At 45.6% G+C, this 24,075-nt stretch overlaps 1 protein-coding gene across 1 annotated transcript in view; it reads right to left on the bottom strand.

Moving 5' to 3' along the window:
- The window catches only part of LOC116991181 (solute carrier family 43 member 3-like), a 104,242-nt gene that overhangs the window by 13,480 nt on the left and 66,687 nt on the right, over positions 1–24,075 (bottom strand). The window contains exons 9-10 of the mRNA XM_033049551.1: positions 20,384–20,512; positions 8,207–8,387 (exon numbers count right to left, since the gene is read on the bottom strand). Coding sequence (XP_032905442.1) covers positions 8,207–8,387; positions 20,384–20,512 — 310 coding nt within the window. The remainder of the gene's footprint in view (positions 1–8,206; positions 8,388–20,383; positions 20,513–24,075) is intronic.

Raw genomic sequence — 24,075 nt, 5'->3', positions numbered from 1 at the left:
AGCTTGATTTGCCATTAAAATGAATTCTGTAATAACTTGTCAGTGACAATCGAACACTGCGGTTTTAATGTTTCACGTGTTCAAAATGTAATTAATCCATCTTTATGGATGAAAACAAATATCATTGGGAATTAAAACATATTTGATTGCATTCCGTTATCAAACATAGTCAATGTTAGCTCTGAAGACATTTCCAGCACAATAGGGTCGGGGTGAGGGGGGGGAGGGGGGTGTATGAATCAGTGCAGGATGGATAGATGGGGGGGGGGGGGGGGTTGAGAAGGCAATCGGTGTGGATTGGATGGATTGAGGTAGGGAAATTAGTGAGTGTTGGTTGGAGTAGGTAAAATTATGACGGGAGAGCGCGGGAGATGTCAGTGGGGTTGAATGGGGGGGATCTGTGCAGGGTGGATGGGGGGAGCAGTGCAGGATGAAGGGGGGAGAGGGGGGGAGGGGGGGAGAGAGAGGGGGGAGAGAGAGGGAGAGAGCGCGCGCGCCGCGGACAACACCTGTCAGGCACGGAAATCGCAACCAAAATATGGAGGGGACCGCGGACAGAATACCTTGGTGGCCGCGCGCGCATGTGCACACTCACACACACGCGCGAGGCTTCGGAGGCTTCTGTGAACGGTCATTTCAGCTCAATCCATCGCTAAATGTAGCTCAACTGCCTGTCTCGCCTACAGCCCTGTCTCAATCCAGACAGGGCTGTTGGTTCACCTGGCGGGACAGGCAGAGTGAGCTGGGTTTTGCGCTGGCTGTGAACCTGTGGGCACCGCGCCTGTCTGACTCCCGACGCCTCTGGCCACCCGCGGGCGTGGGGGGGCTCTCGGGTGGGGACGGGGATGTTCCAGTGGCGGTTCGGCAGCGATTGAAACGCCGGAGAGCCGGGATCGATCCTGGCTGTGGTGCAGACTGCCGGGAGTGTTTTGGCACGTCTCCCTCCTCCAATCACCCCCCCCCCCCCCCCTACTCTACTTCTGCCACTGACCGACACCTCCCTCCTCCAAGGGTCTGTTTTGAAAGCGCCGTTGGCGGAGTGGCACCAGCTGCCGCTAACAGGCCGGGCGGGGCGGGGTGCGGCAGGAGGAGATGGAGCTGTCGCCGCTGCTGCTGTGCGGGGCCCGACATACGCTCCAACCCTCCGTCACGCCACACTTAGCATCTTTCCCACAACCGTCGCCGACACAAAACGTCAGGTTCTTTTTCTCCAGAGATGCTGCCGGACCCGCGGAGTTACTCCAGTTTTTTGTGTCTATCTTCGGTATAAACCAATTTGCCAAGCCGGGCAAAATGACTCGCCGTTTAGGTTGCCCGGCGGAACTTTGAGTGGTCATTGGCACCCGGGCAACCGTTAATTTCAAGCCCTGAAAAGCTTCTTTCGATATGTTAAGGGAAAAAGAGTAGCAAAGTCAAATGTGGGTCCCTTGAAGGCAGACATGTGTGAAATTATTATGGGCACCAAGGAAATGGCAGAAGAGTTGAATAGGTGCTTCGGATCTGCCTTCACTAAGGAAGACACAAACAATCTCCCAGATGCACTGGAGGACAGAGGATCTAACGGGATAGGGGAACTGAAATAAATTTTTCTTAAGCGAGAAATAGTATTGGGTAGGCTAATGGGACTGAAGGATGATAAATCCCCTGGGCCTGATGGTCTGCATCCCAGGGTCGTCAAAGAGGTGGCTCTAGAAATAGTGAACGCATTGGTGATCATTTTCCAATGTTCAATGGATTCAGGATCAATTCCTGTGGATTACATAGAAACATAGAAATTAGGTGCAGGAGTAGGCCATTCGGCCCTTCGAGCCTGCACCGCCATTCAATATGATCATGGCTGATCATCCAACTCAGTATCCCGTACCTGCCTTCTCTCCATACCCTCTGATCCCCTTAGCCACAAGGGCCACATCTAACTCCCTCTTAAATATAGCCAATGAACTGGCCTCGACTACCCTCTGTGGCAGAGAGTTCCAGAGATTCACCACTCTCTGTGTAAAAAAAGTTCTTCTCATCTCGGTTTTAAAGGATTTCCCCCTTATCCTTAAGCTGTGACCCCTTGTCCTGGACTTCCCCAACATCGGGAGCAATCTTCCTGCATCTAGCCTGTCCAACCCCTTAAGAATTTTATAAGTTTCTATAAGATTGGAGGATAGCTAATGTTATCCCACTTTTCAAGAATGGAGCGAGAGAGAAAACGGGGAATTACAGACCAGTTAGCCTGACTTCGGTGGTGGGAAAGATGCTGGAGTTATTAAAGAGGTAATAATGGGGCATTTGGATAGCAGTAAAAGGATTAGTCCAAGTCAACATGGATTTATGAAAGGGAAATCATGCTTGACTAATCTTCTGGAATTTTTTGAGAATGTGACAAGTAAAATGGATGAAGGGGTGCCAGTGGATGCAGTGTATCTAGACTTTCACAAAGCCTTTGATAAGGTCCCGCACGGGAGACTGGTGATTAAAATTAGAGCACATGGTATTGGGGGTAGGGTATGGATAGAAAATAGGTTGGCAGACCGGAAGCAAAGAGTAGGAGTGAACGGGTCCTTTTCAGAATGGTATGCAGTGGCGAGTGGAGTGCCGCAAGGCTCGGTGTTTGGGCCACAACCGTTTACCATATATATTAATGATTTGGAAGAGGGAATTAGGAGCAACACTAGCAAGTTTGCGGTTGACACAAAACTGGGTGGCAGTGGGAACTGTGAAGAGGGTGTTAGGAGGTTGCAGGGTGACCTGGACAGGTTGAATGAGTGGGCAGATGCGTGGCAGATGCAGTATAATATACATAAATGTGAGGTTATCTACTTGGGCGGCAAAAACAAGGGGGCAGATTATTATCTCAATGGGGTTAGGTTAGGTAAGGGGGAGGTGCAGCGAGACCTGGACGTCCTTGTACACCGGTCACTGAAAGTTGGCTAACAGGTACAGCAGGCAGTTAAGAAAGTTAATGGAATGTTGGCTTTCATAACAAGAGGATTTCAGTATGGGAGTAAAGAGGTTCTTCTGCAATTGTATAGGGCTCCGGTGAGACCACATCTAGAGTATTGTGTACAGTTTTGGTCTCCTAATTTGAGGAAGGACATCCTTTTTATTGAGGCAGTGTGCGTAGGTTCACGAGATTGATCCTTGGGATGGCGGGACTGTCATAGGAGGAAAGATTGAAAAGACTAGGCTTGGATTCACTGGAGTTTAGAAGGATGAGGGGGCATCTTATAGAAACATATAAAATTATAAAAGGACTGGACAAGCTAGATGAAGGAAAAATGTTCCCAATGTTGGGCGAGTCCAAAACCAGGGGCCACAGTCTTGGAATAAAGGGGAGGTCATTTAAGACGGAGGTGAGAAAAAACCTTTTCACCCAGAGAGTTGTGAATTTATGGAATTCCCTGCCACAGAGGGCAGTGGAGGCCAAGTCACTGGATGGATTTAAGCGAGAGTTAGATAGAGCTCTAGGGACTAGTGGGGTCAAGGGATATGGGGAGAAGGTAGGCACGGGTTATTGATAGGGGACGATCAGCCACGATCACAATGAATGGCGGTGCTGGCTCGAAGGGCCGAATGGCATCCTCCTGCACCTATTTTCTATGTTTCTATGGAACAAAAATGGCAGGTGTTTCTCGGAATAATACAGAAGGTGCAGGATCAGTTCATTCCTAGGAGGAAGAAAGATTCCAAGGGGAGAAATGGATGACCAAGGCTGACAAGGGACGTCAGGGACAGTATAAAAATGAAAGCGAAGAAGGTCAAAGATGAGTGGGAAGCAAGGATTGAGTAATGTTTAAAGAACAACAGAAGATAACAAAAAAGACAATACGGGGAGAAAAGATGAGGTACGAAGGTAAGCTAGTCAAGAATATAAAGCAGGATAGTAAAAGCTTTTTTAGGTAAGTGAAGAGGAGAAAAAATGACCAAAGTTGGACCTTAGAAGACCGAAAAAGGTGAATTTATTATGGGGAACAAGTAAATGGCAGATGAGTTGAACAGGTACTTTGGATCTGTCTTCACTAAGAACACAAACAATCTTCCTGATATAGTAGTGGCCAGAGGATCTGGGGTGACAGAGGAACTGAAGGAAATCCAGATTAGGCAGGAAATGGTGTTGGGTAGACAGATGGGACTGAAGGCTGATAAGTTCCCAGGGCCTGATGGACTGCATCTCAGGGTACTTAAGGAAGTAACTCTATAAAAGTGTATGCATTGGTGATAATTTTCCAATGTTCTATACACTCAGGATCAGTTCCTGTGGATTGGAGGGTAGCTAATGTTATACCACTTTTTAAGAAAGGCGGGAGAGAGAAAACAGAGAATTATAGACCAGTTAGCCTGACATCGGTGGTGGAGAAGATGCTGGAGTCAATTATAAAAGATGAGATAGCCGAACAGTAACAGGATCGGTCCGAGTCAGCATGGATTTACGAAGGGGAAATCAGGCTTGACTAATCTTCTGGAATTTTTTGAAGATGTAACTAGGAAAATGGACAATAGAGAGCCAGTGGATGTCGTGTACCAGGACTTTCAGAAAGCATTTGATAAGGTCCCACATAGGAGATTAGTGGGACATGGTATTGGGGGCAGAGTGCTGACATGGATAGAGAAGTGGTTGGCAGACAGGAAACAAAGAGTAGAGATTAACGGGTCCCTTTCAGAATGGCAGGCAGTGACTAGTGAGGCTCGGTGCTGGGACCGCAGCAATTTACAATATTCATCAATGATTTTGATGAAGGGATTCAAAGTAACCATATAACCATACAACAATTACAGCACGGAAACAAGCCATCTCAGCCCTTCAAGTCCGTGCCGAACAGTTATTTTCCCCTAGTCCCATCTACCTGCACTCAGACCAAAACCCTCCATTCCTTTCCCGTCCATATACCTATGCAATTTATTTTTAAATGATAAAATCGAACCTGCCTCCACCACTTCCACTGGAAGCTCGTTCCACACAGCTACCACTCTCTGAGTAAAGAAGTTCCCCCTCATGTTACCCCTAAACTTCTGTCCCTTAATTCTCAAGTCATGTCCTCTTGTTTGAATCTTCCCTACTCTCAATGGGAAAAGCTTATCCACGTCAACTCTGTCTATCCCTCTCATCATTTTAAAGACCTCTATCAAGTCCCCCCTTAACCTTCTGCGCTCCAAAGAATAAAGACTTAACTTGTTCAACCTTTCTCTGTAACTTAATTGCTGAGACCCAGGCAACATTCTAGTAAATCTCCTCTGTACTCTATTTTGTTGACATCCTTCCTATAATTAGGCGACCAAAATTGTACACCATACTCCAGAATTGGCCTCACCAATGCCTTGTACAATTTTAACATTACATCCCAACTTCTATATTCAATGCTCTGATTTATAAAGGCCAGCACCCTATCTACAGGAGATTCTACTTTCAGGGAACTATGCACAGTTATTCCTGGATCCCTCTGTTCAACTGCATTCCTCAATTCGCTACCATTTACCATGTACGTCCTATTTTGATTTGTCCTGCCAAGATGTAGCATCTCACACTTATCAGCATTAAACTGCATGTGCCATCTTTCAGCCCACTCTTCCAAATGGCCTAAATCTCTCTGTAGACTTTGAAAATCTACTTAATTATCCACAACACCACCTATCTTAGTATCATCTGCATACTTACTAATCCAATTTACCACACCATCATCCAGATCATTGATGTACATGACAAACAACAGTGGACCCAACACAGATCCCCGAGGCACCCCACTAGTCACTGGCCTCCAACCTGACAAACAGCCATCCACCATTACCCTCTGGCATCTCCCATTCAGCCACTGTTGAATCCATCTTGCCACTCCACCATTAATACCCAACAATTGAACCTTCTTTACCAACCTTCCATAAGGAACCTTGTCAAAAGCCTTACTGAAGTCCATATAGACAACATCCACGGCTTTACCCTCATCAATTTCCCTAGTAACCTCTTCAAAAAATTAAAGATTAGTCAAACATGACCTTCCAGGCACAAATCCATGTTGACTGTTCCCAATCAGACCCTGTTTATCCAGATGCTTATCTCTAAGTATCCTTTCCATTAATTTGCCCACCACTGACGTCAAACTAACAGGTCTATAATTGATAGGTTTACTCTTAGAACCCTTTTTAAACAATGGAACAACATGCGCAGGACGCCAATCCTCCAACACTATTCCCGTTTCTAATGACATTTGAAATATTTCTGTCATAGCCCCTGCTATTTCTACACTAACTTCCCTCAATGTCCTAGGGAATATCCTGTCAGGACCTGGAGACTTATCCACTTTTATATTTTTCAAAAGTGTCAGTACTTTTTTTTTAAATCTCATAGTATCCATAGCTACTCTATTTGTTTCCCTTACCTCACATAATTCAATATCCTTCTCCTTGGTGAATACCGAAGAAAATAAATTATTCAATATCTCTCCCATCTCTTTTGGCTTTGCAGATAGCTGTCCACTCTGACTCACTAATGGATCAATTTTATCCCTCGTTATCCTTTTACTATTAATATAGCTGTAGAAACCCTTTGGATTTACTTTCACCTTACTTGCCAAACATTAGCAAATTTGTAGATGACACAAAGCTGGGTGGCAGTGTGAACTGTGAGGATGCTATGAGAATGCAGGTTGACTTGGACAGGTTGGGGGAGTGAGCAGATGCATGGCAGATTAAGTTTAATGCGGATAAATGTGAGGTTATCCACTTTGGTAGCAAAAACAGGAAGGCAGATTACTATCTAAATGGCGTCAAATTGGGAAAAGGGGAAGTACAACGGGATCTGGGGGTCCTTGTACATCAGTCTAAGAAAGTAAGCATGCAGGTACAGCAGGCAGTGAAGAAAGCGAATGGCATGTTGGCCTTTATAACAAGAGGAATCGAATATAGGAGCAAGGAGGTCCTTCTGCAGTTGTACAGAGCTCTAGTGAGACCACACCTGGAGTATTGTGTGCAGTTTTGGTCCCCTAATTTGAGGAAGGACATTCTTGCTATTGAGGGTGTGCAGCGTAGGTTTACAAGGTTAATTCCCGGGATGGCGGACTGTCATATACTGAGAGAATGGAGCAGTTGGGTTTGTACACTCTGGAGTTTAGAACGATGAGAGGATATCTCATGGAAACATATAAGATTGTTAAGGGTTTGGACACGCCAGACGCATGAAACATGTTCCCGATGTTGGCAAAGTACAGAACCAGGGGATATTTCAAATGTCCTTGGGGCTCTTTAAAAAATGCAGAGTCGGGATATGGGGGGAAGGCAGGAACGGGGCACTGATTGGGGATGATCAGCCATGATCCGAAGGGCTGAATGGCCTACTCCTGCACCTATTGCCTATTGCCTATTGCCTTACTGAAGTCCATGTACACAACATCGACAGCTCTGGCCTCATCAACCTTTTTGGTCACATCTTCAAAAAAAAACAATCAGATTTGTGAGACACGACCTCCCACGTACAAAACCATACTGACTATCCCTTATCAGCCCTTGCCCATCCAAATGCCTGTATATCCTATCCCTCAGAATACTCTCCAGTAATTTATCAATTACAGATGTTAAACTCACCGGCCTATAGTTCCCAGCATTTTCCCTGCAGCCCTTCTTGAAAAGAGGCACAACATTTGCCACCCTCCAGTCTTCCAGCACCTCTCCTGTATTTATGGATGACTCGTAGGTTTCAACTAGGGCTCCCGCAATTTCCTCTCTACTTTTCCTCAATGTCCTTCGATATATCAGATTAGGCCCTGGAGATTTGTCTAGCTTCAAACACAACAGTACCTACAGTATTTCTTCGACAGTAACCGACTGCTCTCAAGACACTTCCAGTGATTGCTCCAATTTCTTGTCCTACTGTCTTTCTCCTCGGTAAATACAGAGGAGAAATAATAATTTTGGACCTTGACCATCTCCACGCAGAGGTGACCGCTTTGTTTTCTGAGACGTCACACTCTCTCTCTAAAGGCTGTCGCAATCTATCTGATCTTTTAGACTCGAGATTTCATCATCATGATGCTATTCCCCTCAACTTCCTTTATTCTGGGGAGAACCTGTCCCATCTTTCCAGATTCCTTATAACCAAAGCCATTCAGTCCCGGCAACATCCTTATGAATCGTTTCTGCACCATCTAATTCGTGTAAATGCACGCTTGATGCACAGATTCAATCGGCAGTAGGGCCCACCTCTGTGCTGTGTGGCTGCACATGGACTTACGCGATGGCGAGAAATGCTGCGTCACTTCCGTACAGGAAAGTTGCATTGGTCACCAGTAGGATGAATGTCGCATACTGCACTTCCAGCACGGGAATGGCGGCGAAGATACTGAAGAGGGTGGAAAGCGTGACGGTGATGGCGAGAGAGAGCACCGATGACTGAATGTCTTCCAGCCTCTGGACTGCAGCCCAGTCTGAAACAGGAGCATAAACAAGCAATCTGTTAGTCGTCAGGGCTCCAGCAAAACGCTGTCTACACAGAGGGGCCATCATAGCCACAAGATGAAATGTTGGGAACACTCAACTGGTCAGGCAGCATCTGCCGGGAGAGAAACAGCCTGTATTTCACCCTTCATCTGGTCAAAACAAATGAACAATCCAAATTTTACAAAGGGGAAGGGTAGATAGGGCCTCCTCTATATTAGGATGCCAGCAGCTTTATTTATGGGACTACCACTTAGGCGACTGCAGGAGACTTTGCGGTTGCCACATGTTCGCCATATGTTGCCAGGGAGTCGTCTTCATGGTTGTGAGGAGTTCCCACATTTTGGGAACAAGCATCTGGATGAACAAGGTCTGATTAGGAACATGGATTTGTGCCTGGAAAGTCATGTTTGACTAATCCTCTTGAATTTTTATAGAGGTTACTAGGGAAATTGATTAGAGTAAACATAGAAAATAGGTGCAGGAGTAGGCCATTCGGCCCTTCGAGCCTGCACCGCCATTCGATATGATCATGGCTGATCATCCAACTCAGTATCCCATCCCTGCCTTCTCTCCATACCCCCTGATCCCTTGGGCCACATCTAACTCCCTCTTAAATATAGCCAATGAACTGGCTTCAACTACCTTCTGTGGCAGAAAATTCCAGAGATTCACCACTCTGTGTGAAAAACATTTTTCTCATCTCGGTCCTAAAAGATTTCCCCCTTATGCTTAAACTGTGACCCCTTGTTCTGGACTTCCCCAACACCGGGAACAATCTTCCTGCATCTAGCCGGTCCAACCCCTTAAGAATTTTGTAAGTTTCCATAAGATCCCCACTCAATCTTCTAAATTCTAGCGTGTACCAGTCGAGTCTATCCAGTCTTTCTTCATATGAAAGTCCTGCCATCCCAGGAATCAGTCTGGTGAGCCTTCTCTGTACTCCCTCTATGGCAAGAATGTCTTTCCTCAGATTAGGAGACCAAAACTGTACACAATACTCCACGTGTGGTCTCACCAAGACCCTGTACAACTGCAGTAGAACCTCCCTGCTCTTATACTCAAATCCTTTTGCTATGAATGCTAACATACCATTTGCTTTCTTCACTGCCTACTGCACCTGCATTCCTACTTTCAATGACTGGTGGAATAGTGGACTAAATAGTGGACTAAAGGTACAGTGCTTTAGTAAAGGTACAGTGAGCCAAGGGTACAGTGCTTTTTGTTTATATAATAAAGGTGCAGTTTAAAGGTCAAGAGGGAGCAGCTGTTGCGAGTCAGATACCTGCTGATTTCTCCCAGCAGTTTCTATTGTATTATACTTGTATCGGATCCAGGGTAAGGCGGGAGAATGACAGCCAGAGCAGTGTACTGTTCGGGATGTCAGATGTGGGAGGTCATGGTGTCGGATGGCCCTCCAGACATCCACTTCTGCACCAGGTGCAGCGAGATGAGGCTCCTAAGGGACCGTATTAGGATCCTGGAGCAGCAGCTCGATGACCTCTGTCTGGTCAGGGAGAGTGAGGAGGTCATAGAGGGGAGTTATAGGGAGGTGGTCACTCCAAAACCTCGGGAGAGAGACATGTGGGTCACGCTAAGGAAGGGCAAGGGGCAGAGGCAGGGACGAGTGAGTACTCCAATGTCGGTACGCCTTGCAAATAAGTACTCCTGTTTGAGTACGGATGGGGGTGACAGCCTGCCCGGGGGTAGCGACAGCGGACGGGCCTCCAGCACAGAGACCAGCCCCGTTGCTCCTGAAGGTAGGGACAAAAAGAAGAGGGCAATAGTAATTGGGGACTCTATTGTTAGGGGGTCGGATAGGCGATTCTGTGGACGCAGTCGGGAGACCAGGATGGTGGTCTGCCTCCCTGGTGCCAAGGTCTCGGACGTGTCTCAACGCGTCCAAGATATCCTGAAATCAGAGGGAGAGGAGCCTGAGGTCGTGGTACATATAGGTACCAATGACATAGGTAAAAAAAGGGAAGAGGTCCTGAAGGGAGGATTTAGGGAGTTGGGAGGAGAGTTAAGGAAAAGGACCAAAAAGGTAACAATCTCAGGATTACTGCCTGTGCCACGCAACAATGAGAGTAGGAATGGAGCGAGGTGGAGGATAAATGCGTGGCTAAAAGACTGGTGCAGAGGGCAGGGATTCAAGTTTCTGGATCATTGGGACTTCTTTTGGGGAAGGTGGGACCTGTACAGAAAGGATGGGTTGCACTTGAACCCGAGGGGGACCAATATCCTGGCGGGGAAATTGCAAAGGCTACTGGGGAGACTTTAAACTAGAATGGTTGGGGCGAGGGACTCAAATAGAGAAAGCTAGTAGACAGAATGGGAGGCAGGAAGCAGAAAAGGGAAGCACTCAGACACAAGAGGAGAAAGAAAAAAAAGGAAATAAACAGAGAATAAGAGGCGGGGTGTTTCTTAAATGTGCATATTTTAATGCTAGGAGCATTGTAAGAAAGGTGGATGAGCTTAGAGTCTGGATAGACACCTGGAAGTATGATGTTGTGGCGATCAGTGAAACATGGTTGCAGGAGGGCTGTGATTGGAAACTAAATATTCCAGGATTTCGTTGCTTCAGGTGTGATAGAATTGGTGGGGCAAGATGTGGGGGTGTTGCATTGCTAGTCAGGGAAGATATTACAGCAGTGCTTTGGCAGGATAGATTGGAGGGCTCATCTAGGGAGGCTATTTGGGTCGAACTGAGAAGTGGGAAAGGGGTAGCAACACTTATAGGGGTGTATTATAGACCGCCAAATGGGGATCGAGAATTGGAAGAGAAATATGTAAGGAGATAGCAGATATTAGTAGTAAGCATAAAGTAGTGATTGTGGGAGATTTCAACTTTCCACACATAGACTGGGAAACACATTCTGTAAATGGGCTGGATGGTTTGGAGTTTGTAAAATGTGTGCAGGATAGTTTTTTGCAGCAATACATAGAGGTACCTACTAGAGGAGGGGCAGTGCTGGACCTCCTGTTAGGAAATGAGACGGGACAGGTGGCGGAGGTATGCGTTGGGGAGCACTTCGGGTCCAGTGATCACAATACCATTAGTTTCAATATAATTATGGAGAGGGTCAGAACTGGACCTAGGGTTAAGATTTTTGATTGGAGAAAGGCTAACTTTGATGAGATGCGAAACGATTTAAAAGGAGTGAACTGGGACATTTTGTTTTATGGGAAGGATGTAGAAGAGAAATGGAGGACATTTAAAGGGGACATTTTAAGAGTACAGAATCTTTATGTTCCTGTTCGGTTGAAAGGAAACAGTAAAAAGTGGAAAGAGCCCTGGTTTTCAAAGGAAATTGGACATCTTGTTCGGAAAAAGAGGGAGATCTACAATAATTATAGGCAGCATGAAGTAAATGAGGTGCTTGAGGAGTATAAGGAATGTAAAAAGAATCTTAAGAAAGAAATTAGAAAAGCTAAAAGAAGACATGAGGTTGCTTTGGCAAGTAAGGTGAAAGTAAATCCAAAGGGTTTCTACAGCTATATTAATAGCAAAAGGATAACGAGGGATAAAATTGGTCCATTGGAGAGACAGAGTGGACAGCTCTCTGCAGAGCCAAAAGAGATGGGGGAGATATTGAACAATTTCTTTTCTTCGGTATTCACCAAGGAGAAGGATATTGAATTATGTGAGGTAATGGAAACTAGTAGAGTAGCTATGGGTACTATGAGTTTAAAAGTAAAAGAAGTACTGACACTTTTGAAAAATATAAAAGTGGATAAGTCTCCAGGTCCTGACAGAACATTCCCTAGGACATTGAGGGAAGTTAGTGTAGAAATAGCAGGGGCTATGACAGAAATATTTCAAATGTCATTAGAAATGGGAATAGTCCCCGAGGATTGGCGTACTGTGCATGTTGTTCCATTGTTTAAAAAGGGTTCTAAGAGTAAACCTAGCAATTATAGACCTATTAGTTTGACGTCAGTGGTGGGCAAATTAATGGAAAAGATACTTAGAGATAATATATATAAGCATCTGGATAAACAGGGTCTGATTAGGAACAGTCAACATGGATTTGTGCCAGGAAGGTCATGTTTGACTAATCTTCTTGAATTTTTTGAAGAGGTTACTAGGGAAATTGACGAGGGTAAAGCAGTGGATGTTGTCTATATGGACTTTAGTAAGGCCTTTGACAAGGTTCCTCATGGAAGGTTGGTTAAGAAGGTTCAATTGTTGGGTATAAATGCAGGAGTAGCAAGATGGATTCAACAGTGGCTGAATTGGAGACGCCAGAGAGTAATGGTGGATGGCTGTTTGTCAAGTTGGAGGCAGATGATTAGTGGGGTGCCTCAGGGATCTGTGTTGGGTCCACTGTTGTTTGTCATGTACATCAATGATCTGGATGAAGGTGTGGTAAATTGGATTAGTAAGTATGCAGATGATACTAAGATAAGTGGTGTTGTGGATAATGAAGTAGATTTCCAAAGTCTACAGAGAGCTTTAGGCCATTTGGAAGAATGGGCTGAAAGATGGCAGATGGAGTTTAATGCTGATAAGTGTGAGGTGCTACATCTTGGCAGGACAAATCAAAATAGGACGTACATGGTAAATGGTAGCGAATTGAGCAATGCAGTTGAACAAAGGGATCTAGGAATAACTGTGCATAGTTCCCTGAAGGTGGAATCTCATGTAGATAGGGTGGTAAAGAAAGCTTTTGGTATGCTAGCCTTTATAAATCAGAGCATTGAGTATAGAAGTTGCGATGTAATGTTAAAATTGTACAAGGCATTGGTGAGACCAAATCTGGAGTATGGTGTACAATTTTGGTCGCCCAATTATAGGAAGGATGTCAACAAAATAGAGAGAGTACAGAGGAGATTTACTGGAATGTTGCCTGGGTTTCAGCAACTAAGTTACAGAGAAAGGTTGAATAAGTTAGGTCTTTATTCTCTGGAGCGCAGAAGGTTAAGGGGGGGACTTGATAGAGGTCTTTAAAATGATGAGAGGGATAAACAGAGTTGACGTGGACAAGCTTTTCCCATTGAGAGTAGGGAAGATTCACACAAGAGGACATGACTTGAGAATTAAGGGACAGAAGTTTAGGGGTAACATGAGGGGGAACTTCTTTACTCAGAGAATGGTAGCTGTGTGGAATGAGCTTCCAGTGGAAGTGGTGGAGGCAGGTTCGATTTTATAATTTAAAAATAAATTGGATAGGTATATGGATGGGAAAGGAATGGAGGGTTATGGTCTGAGTGCAGGTAGATGGCACTAGGTGAAAATAATTGTTCGGCACGGACTTGTAGGGCCGAGATGACCTGTTTCCGTGCTGTAATTGTTATATGGTTATATGGTTATGTTATATGACCTGTTTACTCCTACTCTTTGCTTCCTGTCTGCCAGCCAGTTCTCTATCCACATCAATACTGAACCCCCAGTACCGTGTGCTTTAAGTTTGTATACTGATCTCTTATGTGGGACCTTGTCGAACGCTTCCTGAAAGTCCAGATATAACACATCCACTGGTTCTCCCTTATCCACTCTACTAGTTACATCCTCGAAAAATTCTATAAGATTCGTCAGATATGATTTACCTTTCATAAATCCATGCTGACTTTGTCCAATGAATTCACCACTTTCCAAATGTGCTGCTATCCCATCTTTAATAACTGACTCCAGAATTTTCCCCACCACCGATGTTAGACTAACTGGTCTGTAATTCCCCGTTTTCTCTCTCCCTCCCTTTTTTAAAAAGTGGGGTTACATTAGCTACCCTCCACTCCTCAGGAACTACTCCAGAATCCAAAAAGTTTCGAAAAATTATCACTAATGCATCCACTATTTCTGCGGCTACTTCCTTAAGTACCCTGGGATGCAGCCTATCTGGCCCTGGGGATTTATCGGCCTTTAATCCATTCAATTTACCTAACACCACTTCCTGGTTAACCTGGATTTCACTCAGTTCCTCCATCTCATTTAACCCCCAGTCCCTTGCTATTTCCGGCAGATTACTTATGTCTTCCTTAGTGAAGACAGAACCAAAGTAGTTATTCAATTGGTCTGCCATGTCCTTGTTCCCCATGATCAATTCGCCTGTTTCTGACTGCAAGTGACCTACATTTGTTTTAACTAATCTTTTCCTCTTCACATATCTATAAAAATTTCGCAGTCAGTTTTTATGTTACCTGCCAGTTTTCTTTCATAATCTATTTTCCCTTTCCTAATTAAGCCTTTTGTCCTCCTCTGCTGGACTCTGAATTTCTCCCAGTCCTCTGGTAGGCTGCTTTTTCTGGCTAATGTGTACGCTTCATCTTTTGTTTTGATACTATGCCTGATTTCCCTTGTTATCCACGGATGCACTACCTTCCCTGATTTATTCTTTTGCCAAACTGGGATGAACAATTGTTGTAGTTCTTCCAAGCAGTTTTTAAATGCCTTCCATTGCATATCCACCGTCAACCCTTTAAGAATCATTTGCCAGTCTATCTTGGCCAATTCAAGTCTCATACCCTCAAAGTCACCTTTCTTTAAGTTCAGGACCCTTGCTTCTGAATTAACAATGTCACTCTCCATCCTAATGAAGAACTCAACCATATTATGGTCACTCTTGCCCTAGGGGCCACGCACAACAAGACTGCTAACTAACCCTTCCTCATTACTCAATACCCAGTCTAGAATAGCCTGCTCTCTCGTTGGTTACTCTACATGTTGGTTTAGAAAACTATCCCGCATACATTCCAAGAAATCCTCTTCCTCAGCACCCCTGCCAATTTGATTCACCCAATCTATATGTAGATTGAAGTCACCCATTATAATTGTTTTACTTTTGTTGCACGCATTTCTAATTTCCTGTTTGATGCCATCCCCAACTCCACTACTACTGTTAGGTGGCCTGTACACAACTCCCACTAGCGTTTTCTGCCCCTTAGTGTTTCGCAGCTCTACCCATATCGATTCCACATCCTTCAAGCTAATGTCCTTCCTTTCTATTGCGTTAATCTCCTCTCTAACCAGCAACGCTACCCCACATCCTTTTCCTTTCTGTCTATCCCTCCTGAATATTGAATATCCCTGGATGTTCAGCTCCCAGCCTTAGTCACACTGGAGCCATGTCTCCGCGATCCCAACCATATCATATTCATTAATAACTATCTGCACATTCAACTCATCCACCTTATTATGAATGCTCCTTGCATTAAGATACAAAGCCTTCAGGATTGTTTTTACAACACTCTTACCCCTTATACAATTATGTTGAAAAGTGGCCCTTTTTGATTTTTGCCCTGGATTTGTCTGCCTGCCACTTTTACTTTTCACCTTGCTACCTATTGCTTCTACCCTCATTTTACAACCCTCTGCCTCTCTGCTCTGGCACCCATCCCCCTGCCACATTAGTTTAAATCCTCCCCGACAGCACTAGCAAACACTTCCCCAAGGACATTGGTTCCATTCCAACCCAGGTGTTTGTACTGGTCCCACATCCCCCAGAACTGGTTCCAATGCCCTAGAAATTTGCATCCCTCCCCCTTGCACCATTTTTCAAGCCACGTATTCATCTGCAATATCCTCCTATTTGGCACTGGTAGTAATCCAGAGATTATTACCTTTGAGGTCCTACTTTTAAGTTTATCTCCTAGCTCCCTAAATTCACCTTGTAGGACCTCATCCCTTTTTTTTACCTATATCGTTGGTGCTAATGTGCACCACGACAGCAGGCTGTTCACCCTCCCCCTCCAGAATGTTCTGAAGCCGTAAAGCTGCGGAAGTTGTCTATATGGACTTCAGTAAGGCCTTTGACAAGGTTCCACATGGAAGGTTGGTTAAGAAGGTTCAATTGTTGGGTATTAATGGTGGAGTAGCAAGAAGGATTCAACAGTGGCTGAATGGGAGATGCCAGAGAGTAATGATGGATGGCTGTTTGTCAGGTTGGAGGCCGGCGACTAGTGGGGTGCCTCAGGGATCTGTGTTGGGTCCACTGTTGCTTGTCATATACATCAATGATCTGGATGATGGTGTGGTAAATTGGATTAGTAAGTATGCAGATGATACTAAGATAGGTGGTGTTGTGGATAATGAAGTAGATTTTCAAAGTGTACAGAGAGATTTAGGCCATTTGGAAAGTGGGCTGAAAGATGGCAGATGGAATTTAAAGCTGATAAGTGTGAGGTGCTACATCTTGGCAGGACAAATCAAAATAGGACGTACATGGTAAATGGTAGCGAATTGAGGAATGCAGTTGAACTGAATAACTGTGTATAGTTCCCTGAAGGCGGAATCTCATGTAGATAGGGTGGTAAAGAAAACTTTTCGTGTGCTGGCCTTTATAAATCAGAGCATTGAATATCGAAGTTGGGATGTAATGTTAAAATTGTACAAGGCATTGGTGAGGCCAATTCTGGAGTATGGTGTACAATTTTGGTCGCCAAATTATAGGAAAGATGTCAACAAAATAGAGAGAGTACAGAGGAGATTTACTAGAATGTTGCCTGGGTTTCAGCAACTCAGTTACAGAGAAAGGTTGAATAAGTTAGGTCTATATTCTTTGGAGCGCAGAAGGTTAAGCGGGGATCTTGATAGAGGTCTTTAAAATTATGAGAGGGATAGACAGAGTTGACGTGGATAAGCTTTTTCCATTGAGAGTAGGGAAGATTCAAACAAGAGGACATGATTTGAGAATTAAGGGACAGAAGTTTAGGGGTAACATGAGGGGGAACTTCTTTACTCAGAGAGTGGTAGCTGTGTGGAATGAGCTTCCAGTGGAGGTGGTGGAGGCAGGTTCGATTTTATCATTTAAAAATAAATTGGATAGGTATATGGACGGGAAAGGAATGGAGGGTTATGGTCTGAGGGAATAGGGGAGAATAAGTGTTCGGCACGGAGTAGAAGGGCCGAGATGGCCTGTTTCCGTGCTGTAATTGTTATATGGTTATAAGTTGCGGCCTCATTATGGTCGCCAAGAATTTTTCAACATGTTGAAAAATTAGCGGCAAATAGAATGAAGTCGCCATGGAAATTAGCGAGAATTGTCGAGCCGTCGGTGGGTCGCAATGAGGTCCTAGTGGGTTGCCAGGAAGCTGAAGGTTCTCAGAGGCTCTCGTAGGTTGGAGCCGGTGCTGACCAATGAATTTCACTGGCTCATTGGGGGAAAAAAAGGTAAGCAGTAGTTTTCAGAACCAAGGAACCGACCAGTCTTCGAAATGTCTGCCGAACTTCACAGCCGTGTATATCTGCCTTCTTAAAAGTTGTTTCTACTCCTTCTCCCCCCTCTTTTAAAGGACTTACCATACACTGTGCTTAAGGGCCTGTCCCACCAGCATGCGATTGCATGCGTCTAGCGCAACCAAATGGAAGAGGAGTTCGCGCTAAGTATGCGCAAAGTTCGCGCGTGACGTAATTTATGTCAGACTCACCAATCAGCTAGGCAGGAGGCGGGCCGACTGAATTTGGACATCGCACGACATTGGACGTTGAAGTCATCACGCAACGGCATGGCGGGCGGGGACGTCACTGTGCAACGCCACGCCCTAGGCGTACGACGTGAAGAAGCTGCATACGCCGTCAAGATGCTGCGTATGCCCTCAATGCGCCTGCGGGTCGACAGGCCGTTGGCACGTGGAACTTTTGGACAGTGCAAGATTTTTGGAGCCCCACGCGATGTCGGGACCAGCCCCGCACAACTCCTTACGCCTCCGCTGATCGAAGTGGGACCGGCCCCGCGAGTCCGTACGCCTCAAGCGACCACGTTTGGTCGCGCTAGACGCATGCAATTGCATGCTGGTGGGACAGGCCCTTTAATTATAGCGCCAACCTTCCTGTTCATTGCGGTGTGTGTCTATCACTTTGGCTTTGCACCATGGGAATTTTTTAGACAAAGTTCCCCCACTTGCCCAGGCCCCCGCCTTTGCGATGTGTTTGTGTATGTTCCACTCTGACCATCGCCGTTCCAGTTCCCGGTTTTTCAAGCGACTGCCGGCAACTTGACAGTCGCCGGCAGTCCGCTGAAAAGTCGCCTAAGTGGGACAGGCCCATAAGACAAATGAGCGTCAGACTCATATATTTCTCTCCCCCCACTATCTTTTCAGCGCAGTTAAAGCGTTCTCGGTCAAACAATTTGGTGCAGTGTTAAAACGTCTTGCAATGACTGCACAGATTTTCCAAGGAAACTCTGCTGCTGTCCCCACCCTCCCACCCAAGGAGTAATTGGCCAGTACAATTTGTGGGTGAGTGGTAGGACGTTGGTGTGAATGTGTATTCAGAAAAATGTGAGTAGTGTAGGTTTCGTCCAGAAAGTTAGATCACACGCGGTAAAAGGTTCGAATCACCACACCGTAAATGCGGCCTGGTGAGATTAACCAGTGATAGTGGATGCTTGTTTTGTTTCTGATTCGAGGCTGTGGTCAGATATCCTTCCTGGGTCCATTGTTGTCTGTTGTATGTGTAAACGATTTGGATGTGATCGCAGTTGGTATCGTTAGTAAATCTATTGCGGTGGGGGAGGGGGTGGGGGGGCGTGTTGATACTAGATAAACCAAAACATACCAAATTGGATGCGGCTTTGCGTGTGAAATGTTAATTGTGGTTTGTTGTGATTAGGGAGAACGGTACGATTGTATTTTGTTTTGAGTTTCTGTGAGGGTTGGGGTGCTGGAATAGGTGGAGATTGTAAGACAGGTCGGGGTGAAATTCGGATGAATGTGAGGTTATCCACTTTGGTAGCAGAAACTAGAAGGCAGGTTATTATCGAAATGGTCTCAAGTCGCGAAAAGGGGAGGTACAATGGGATCTGGGGGTCCTTGTTCATCAGTCAATGAAAGTAAGCATGCAGGTACAGTAAGCAGTGAAGAAAGCGAATGGCATGTTGGCCGTCATAACAAGAAGAGTTGAATATACGAGCAAAGAGGTCCTTCTGCAGTTGTACAGAGCCCGAGTGAGACCACACCTGGAGTATAGTGTGCAGTTTTGGTTTCCAAGTTTGAGGAAGGACATTCTTGCTATTAAGGGGTGCAGCGCAGGTTCACAAGGTTAATTCCCGGGATGGCAGGACTGTCATATGCTGAGAGGATGGAGCGGCTAGGCTTGAATGCTCTGGAATTTAGAAGGATGAGAGGATTTCTTATTGAAACATGTAAGATTATTAAAGGTTACGACACGCTAGAGGCAGGAAACATGTTCCCGATGTTGGGGGAGTCCAGAACCAGGGGCCACAGTTTAAAAATAATGGGTAAGCCATTTCGAACGGAGATAAGGGAACACTTTTTCTCCCAGAGAGTTGTGAGTGTGGAATTCTCTGCCTCGGTGGAGGCCGGTTCTTTGGAAACTTTCAAGAGAGAACTAGTTAGGGCTCTTAAAGATAGCAGAGTCAGTGGAGAAAGCAGGAACGGGATACTGATTGTGGATGATCATCCATGATCACATTGAATGGCAACGCTGGCTCGAAGGGCCGAATGGCCTACTATTGTCCATTGTCTATTGGTATGTGTGCCTAGTGAGGAAAGGGAGACCGGAACGGGTGAGGGCTGGTCCACAGGTCTGGGTGAAGTTTGGGGTATGGATCCAGCTGATGACGAGGTTGCGAATGTGGATGAGTATTTGGTGGATGGTCCGATTCTGAATTAGAGAGGAAAGGGAAAAATTAAGAAGTGGGTGAAGGCGGGTGAAAGACACAAGCAGAAAGGAAGAACATAGGTAGAAAGAGAGCAAGCAGAAAGGGAGGTGACTCGGAAAAACAGGGAATAAAGAGTAGGGGAAGAAAAGGGGAGGGAGGGGAAAGGATAGAGGGTGTGGCATGAGTGAAGATAGAGAGTGGAAAAGGGAGAAAGAGTGAGAAAGAGAGAGGGATAGAGAGGGGAATATAGGGAAGAGGCACAGAGCGATTGAGTGAAAGATGAGCAATGAACGAGGTGAAAAAGGGAGAGAAATAGTGAGACGAGATGGTGTTCCGATCTGAAGGGCGGAGGGTGCAGTGGGTGTCAGATATCAGTATGAATCTGAGGAGATCATCGGCACTCCATGGATTACCTGTGCCTGATTCTAACGGCCGAGCTCTCAATTTGTGTCGGTCCAGGATCAGCCCGTTCCATGGGGCGCTCAAAATGGAGCACAACTGGGTGATGGCAAAAGCATTCGTAAATTTGCTCACTGTCAGAGAGTAAATTAGATGTGGAGATAGTTAACCAGACAGACAGACATTGGGTAGCACTGAGAATTGAAACACAGGGAAGGGAGACGGGAAGAGACAAAAATCACAACTATATTAATCATAATCATAATAATCATACTTTATCAGCCATATATGTTTTGCAACATACGAGGAATTTGATTTGCCATATTGTCTTACCAATAAAAAGTAACAAAACACACAAAATGCAGGCTCCGACAGTAAGTCCACAGCCCCGCGGTGGGGCTCAAAGTCAGTCTCGAGGCTGCCATCACCATGATGTTAGGCCGCAGAGTGACCAGAGATATGATCCGGAAAAAATCGTATCTCCCGCAAGGAAAGAAATTAATAAAATAAACCAGAGAACATTAACAGTTACTTTTTAAAAACACACTAAATATAACAAAGAAGACGAAAAGACAGACAGACCGTTGGCGAGGATGCCATCGCTGATGGTGCCACCCGGTGGAACAAGATACAATAGAATACATCAAATTGAACACTACTGTTAGGTATGGGATAATTAGCATAGGTAATTAGTGTCTTGTGATGTCTTGTGCAAGTACGCATGTGCACGGGGAGACTCAAGGTGGCGTCCTGCAGTAAAGAAGCTTGTAAGATTACTCCAGTGTCCGAGCCTTATTCAAGTCTGTTCCAAGCATCCAAATACACAACAATTGGCGACGAGGATAAAAGAACGAAGATAAGAACAAGGCCAGCAAGAAGAATCGAAAACAAGTTTAAAAATAGTAGTATTTGGAAACAAAGTGGAACAGCACCAAGCCAAATGGTTTTGAATTGGCGCCAAAAAGAAAAAAGGTAGGAACGGTAAGCAATAGCTCAGGGAAGAGCTAGGAAAACAAGCAGGGCAGTAAGGGTCACCGAGCACGGTGTCAGCTTACCTGGAATGTATCCAGGGCTGTGCAGCCCACAGCCAAGCCCAAGCAGCAGCCACAGACGTCGGGTGAGGGCCTAGTACCGTGAAGGTCACGGACAGATCTGGAAAAGCCACCGACAAAAGAGGACCGTGTAGCCCACGGCCAGCCCCAGTAGTAGCCACCAACGTTGGGTGAGGGCCTTGTACCGTGTAGGCCACGGACAGGTCCAGAGAGCCGCCGACAGAGGCTGAGTCTTCAGCCTAACCGGGAACAGTCAGCCCGGTGGGGGGGGAGAAAGTAAAGAAAGCCCGGTCGGGAACAGAGTCAGCCCGACCGTGAGCAGAAAAGTGGACAGGCGAGAGAAGCCGAGAGCTGTGAAAGCCCGGTCGCAAGGGACGGCCGAGAATAGAGAAAGCTGAGAGGCACAGTCCCGACGCTTGGAGCAGCGGGGACCAGCAGTAGAAACAAGCAGCGACTCACCTTCACCTTCCGCAGAGTGGCCACGGGAGCCAGCAACGAGCCGTGCAGTGGGTCCATTAGCAGCCAGGTGGGCTGTGGAGACAGCGGGCAGGCAAGTCGGCGGAGCAGTGGTGGAGCGGAAGGTCAGCAGGCAAGCAGGCCAGCAAAGCAGCAACAGCCAGCCGGTGGAGTCAGCGAGAGCCAGCGGAGGCAACAGCAACAGCTGAGCCAGCAGCAGCATCGGAGGTCCGGGGTGGCCAGCGGTGTTTAAGGGTAACAGTGAAGCCCGGGGGGGGGGAGCCAGCTAAAGCAGCAGTGGAGGTCGAGGATGGAACAGAGTCCACAGGCTGCAAGCTGAAGCAGTGAAATCCTTCACAATAAAATCTCTCTGTGAATGTAATGCATTGTCACAGTAGAAGCAGGACTGTTGGATGTGTAATGCATTGGTTTATTATGAATAGTAAATGTGTGCATAGGAAGAATAGGTTTAAAATGTTCTAGTTGCTATTAACAGCAAATGTGGGTTAATAGTATAAATCTATTATTATAAGATTAAGTAATAGACAGTGAGCTGGATAATATCTTAGAATGTAAAAGGATTAAGTCCAGGGCAGAAGTCAGTGTTTTGGCTGTACAGGAGATATGTGTTTTATTATCTTGAGGTAATCAGTGTTTTGTCTGTACAGGAGCACCTGAATAGTGCACCTTATTAGCAACAGATAGCATGGCTTTTCAAAGGATAGGAAAGTGGCCCCAGTTAGAATCTGGGTGCAATTTTGAGAAATGGACTGAAGTCTTGGAGGCTTCGTTCATTTCTAATGATATCACAACAGAGGAGAAGAAGAGAGCATGGTTCATATTAGGCTTAGGAAGAGAGAATTATCACACCTTCCGTACGTTACTGCTGCCAGCAGCGCCCACGGATAAAACGTACGAGGAGTGTAAGGAGGTATTAATCGCTCATTTCTCGCCAAAACCTCCAAGGGCATTCAGAGGCAAGGAGCCTGAACTAAAGATGGCAGGGAGTACCTCAAAAGACAAAGGTCAAGTGCAAAAGGACCAAGGTCAAGTGCAAAAGGACCAAGGTCAAGTGCAAAAGGACCAAGGTCAAGTGCAAAAGGACCAAGGTCAAGTGCAAAAGGACCAAGGTCAAGTGCAAAAGGACCAAGGTCAAGTGCAAAAGGACCAAGGTCAAGTGCAAAAGGACCAAGGTCAAGTGCAAAAGGACCAAGGTCAGGTGCAAAAGGACCAAGGTCAAGTGCAAAGGGACACAAGTCAAGTGCCAAGTGACGAAGGTCAAGTGCAGAGGGAAAAGGCAAAGGAAAAGGAGTCAAAGGCAAAGGGAAATTGCCATCCAAAGAGCAACCCTAGCTATTCAAGCTGCATTCAGGGGTATGAAGGTACGGAAAGAGATCCAGAACAAACAGAAGGCAGCAACTTAGCAGCATTTAGAATGCATAGAGTATACCGTCAATACAAGGCAATGAGAAGGGCAGCTATAATAGTGCAAACCCATTATAGGGCACACCTTCAAATGGTAAGTGATCGCAAAACTCACATGAAGGTACGCAGCAGTGTTGTACAGCTTCAGGCAGCCTACCGAGGAATGCTTGTTCGAAAGCAATTGCGGTACATGCACAAATCTGCCAAGGTCATAGACTTATTATCAGATGCATAAACAACGTCAGTATTTTAAGAAACTACGCTGGTCTGCCATTGCGGTACAGCAACGATACCGAGCATGCCAGATAAGAAATGTCCAAGTGAGACATTATAATAGTTTGAGAAAAGCCAGAGTATTGGTTGAGAAAATCAAGGCAGCACGCTGTATTAAGTCATTCATAAGAATGTGCATTACAAGAAAGCATTTCTTGATGCAAAAGGTGGCTGTAGTCACTCTGCAAGCAGCATACCGTGGTTACCGATTACGGGTACGCTACAAAGCTGTACGTCAAGCTGTCATTTCGATCCAGAGATGGTACAAAGCATGCAAAATAGGGCATTCCAAGTTTGTGCAATATCAGTCAATGAGGGATGCAACTATTACCATTCAGTATGGTGGTTAGGCAGTGGGTTAAGCAAAAGAGAGCTACTGTAAAAGTGCAGTCAGTATGCCGTAGGAGTTGGTATAGGAAAGACTTAAAAAGACCAAGGCACAACAGAAAAGGCTGAAACGATACAAAAGGCTTAAATGATATAGGAAATACTTCCTCAAA

The sequence above is a fragment of the Amblyraja radiata genome, chromosome 33 (assembly GCF_010909765.2).
Source record: "Amblyraja radiata isolate CabotCenter1 chromosome 33, sAmbRad1.1.pri, whole genome shotgun sequence".
Classification (NCBI taxonomy): domain Eukaryota; kingdom Metazoa; phylum Chordata; class Chondrichthyes; order Rajiformes; family Rajidae; genus Amblyraja; species Amblyraja radiata.
Note: the sequence above shows the minus strand (reverse complement) of the source record. Positions and strands in the feature narration are given on the sequence as shown.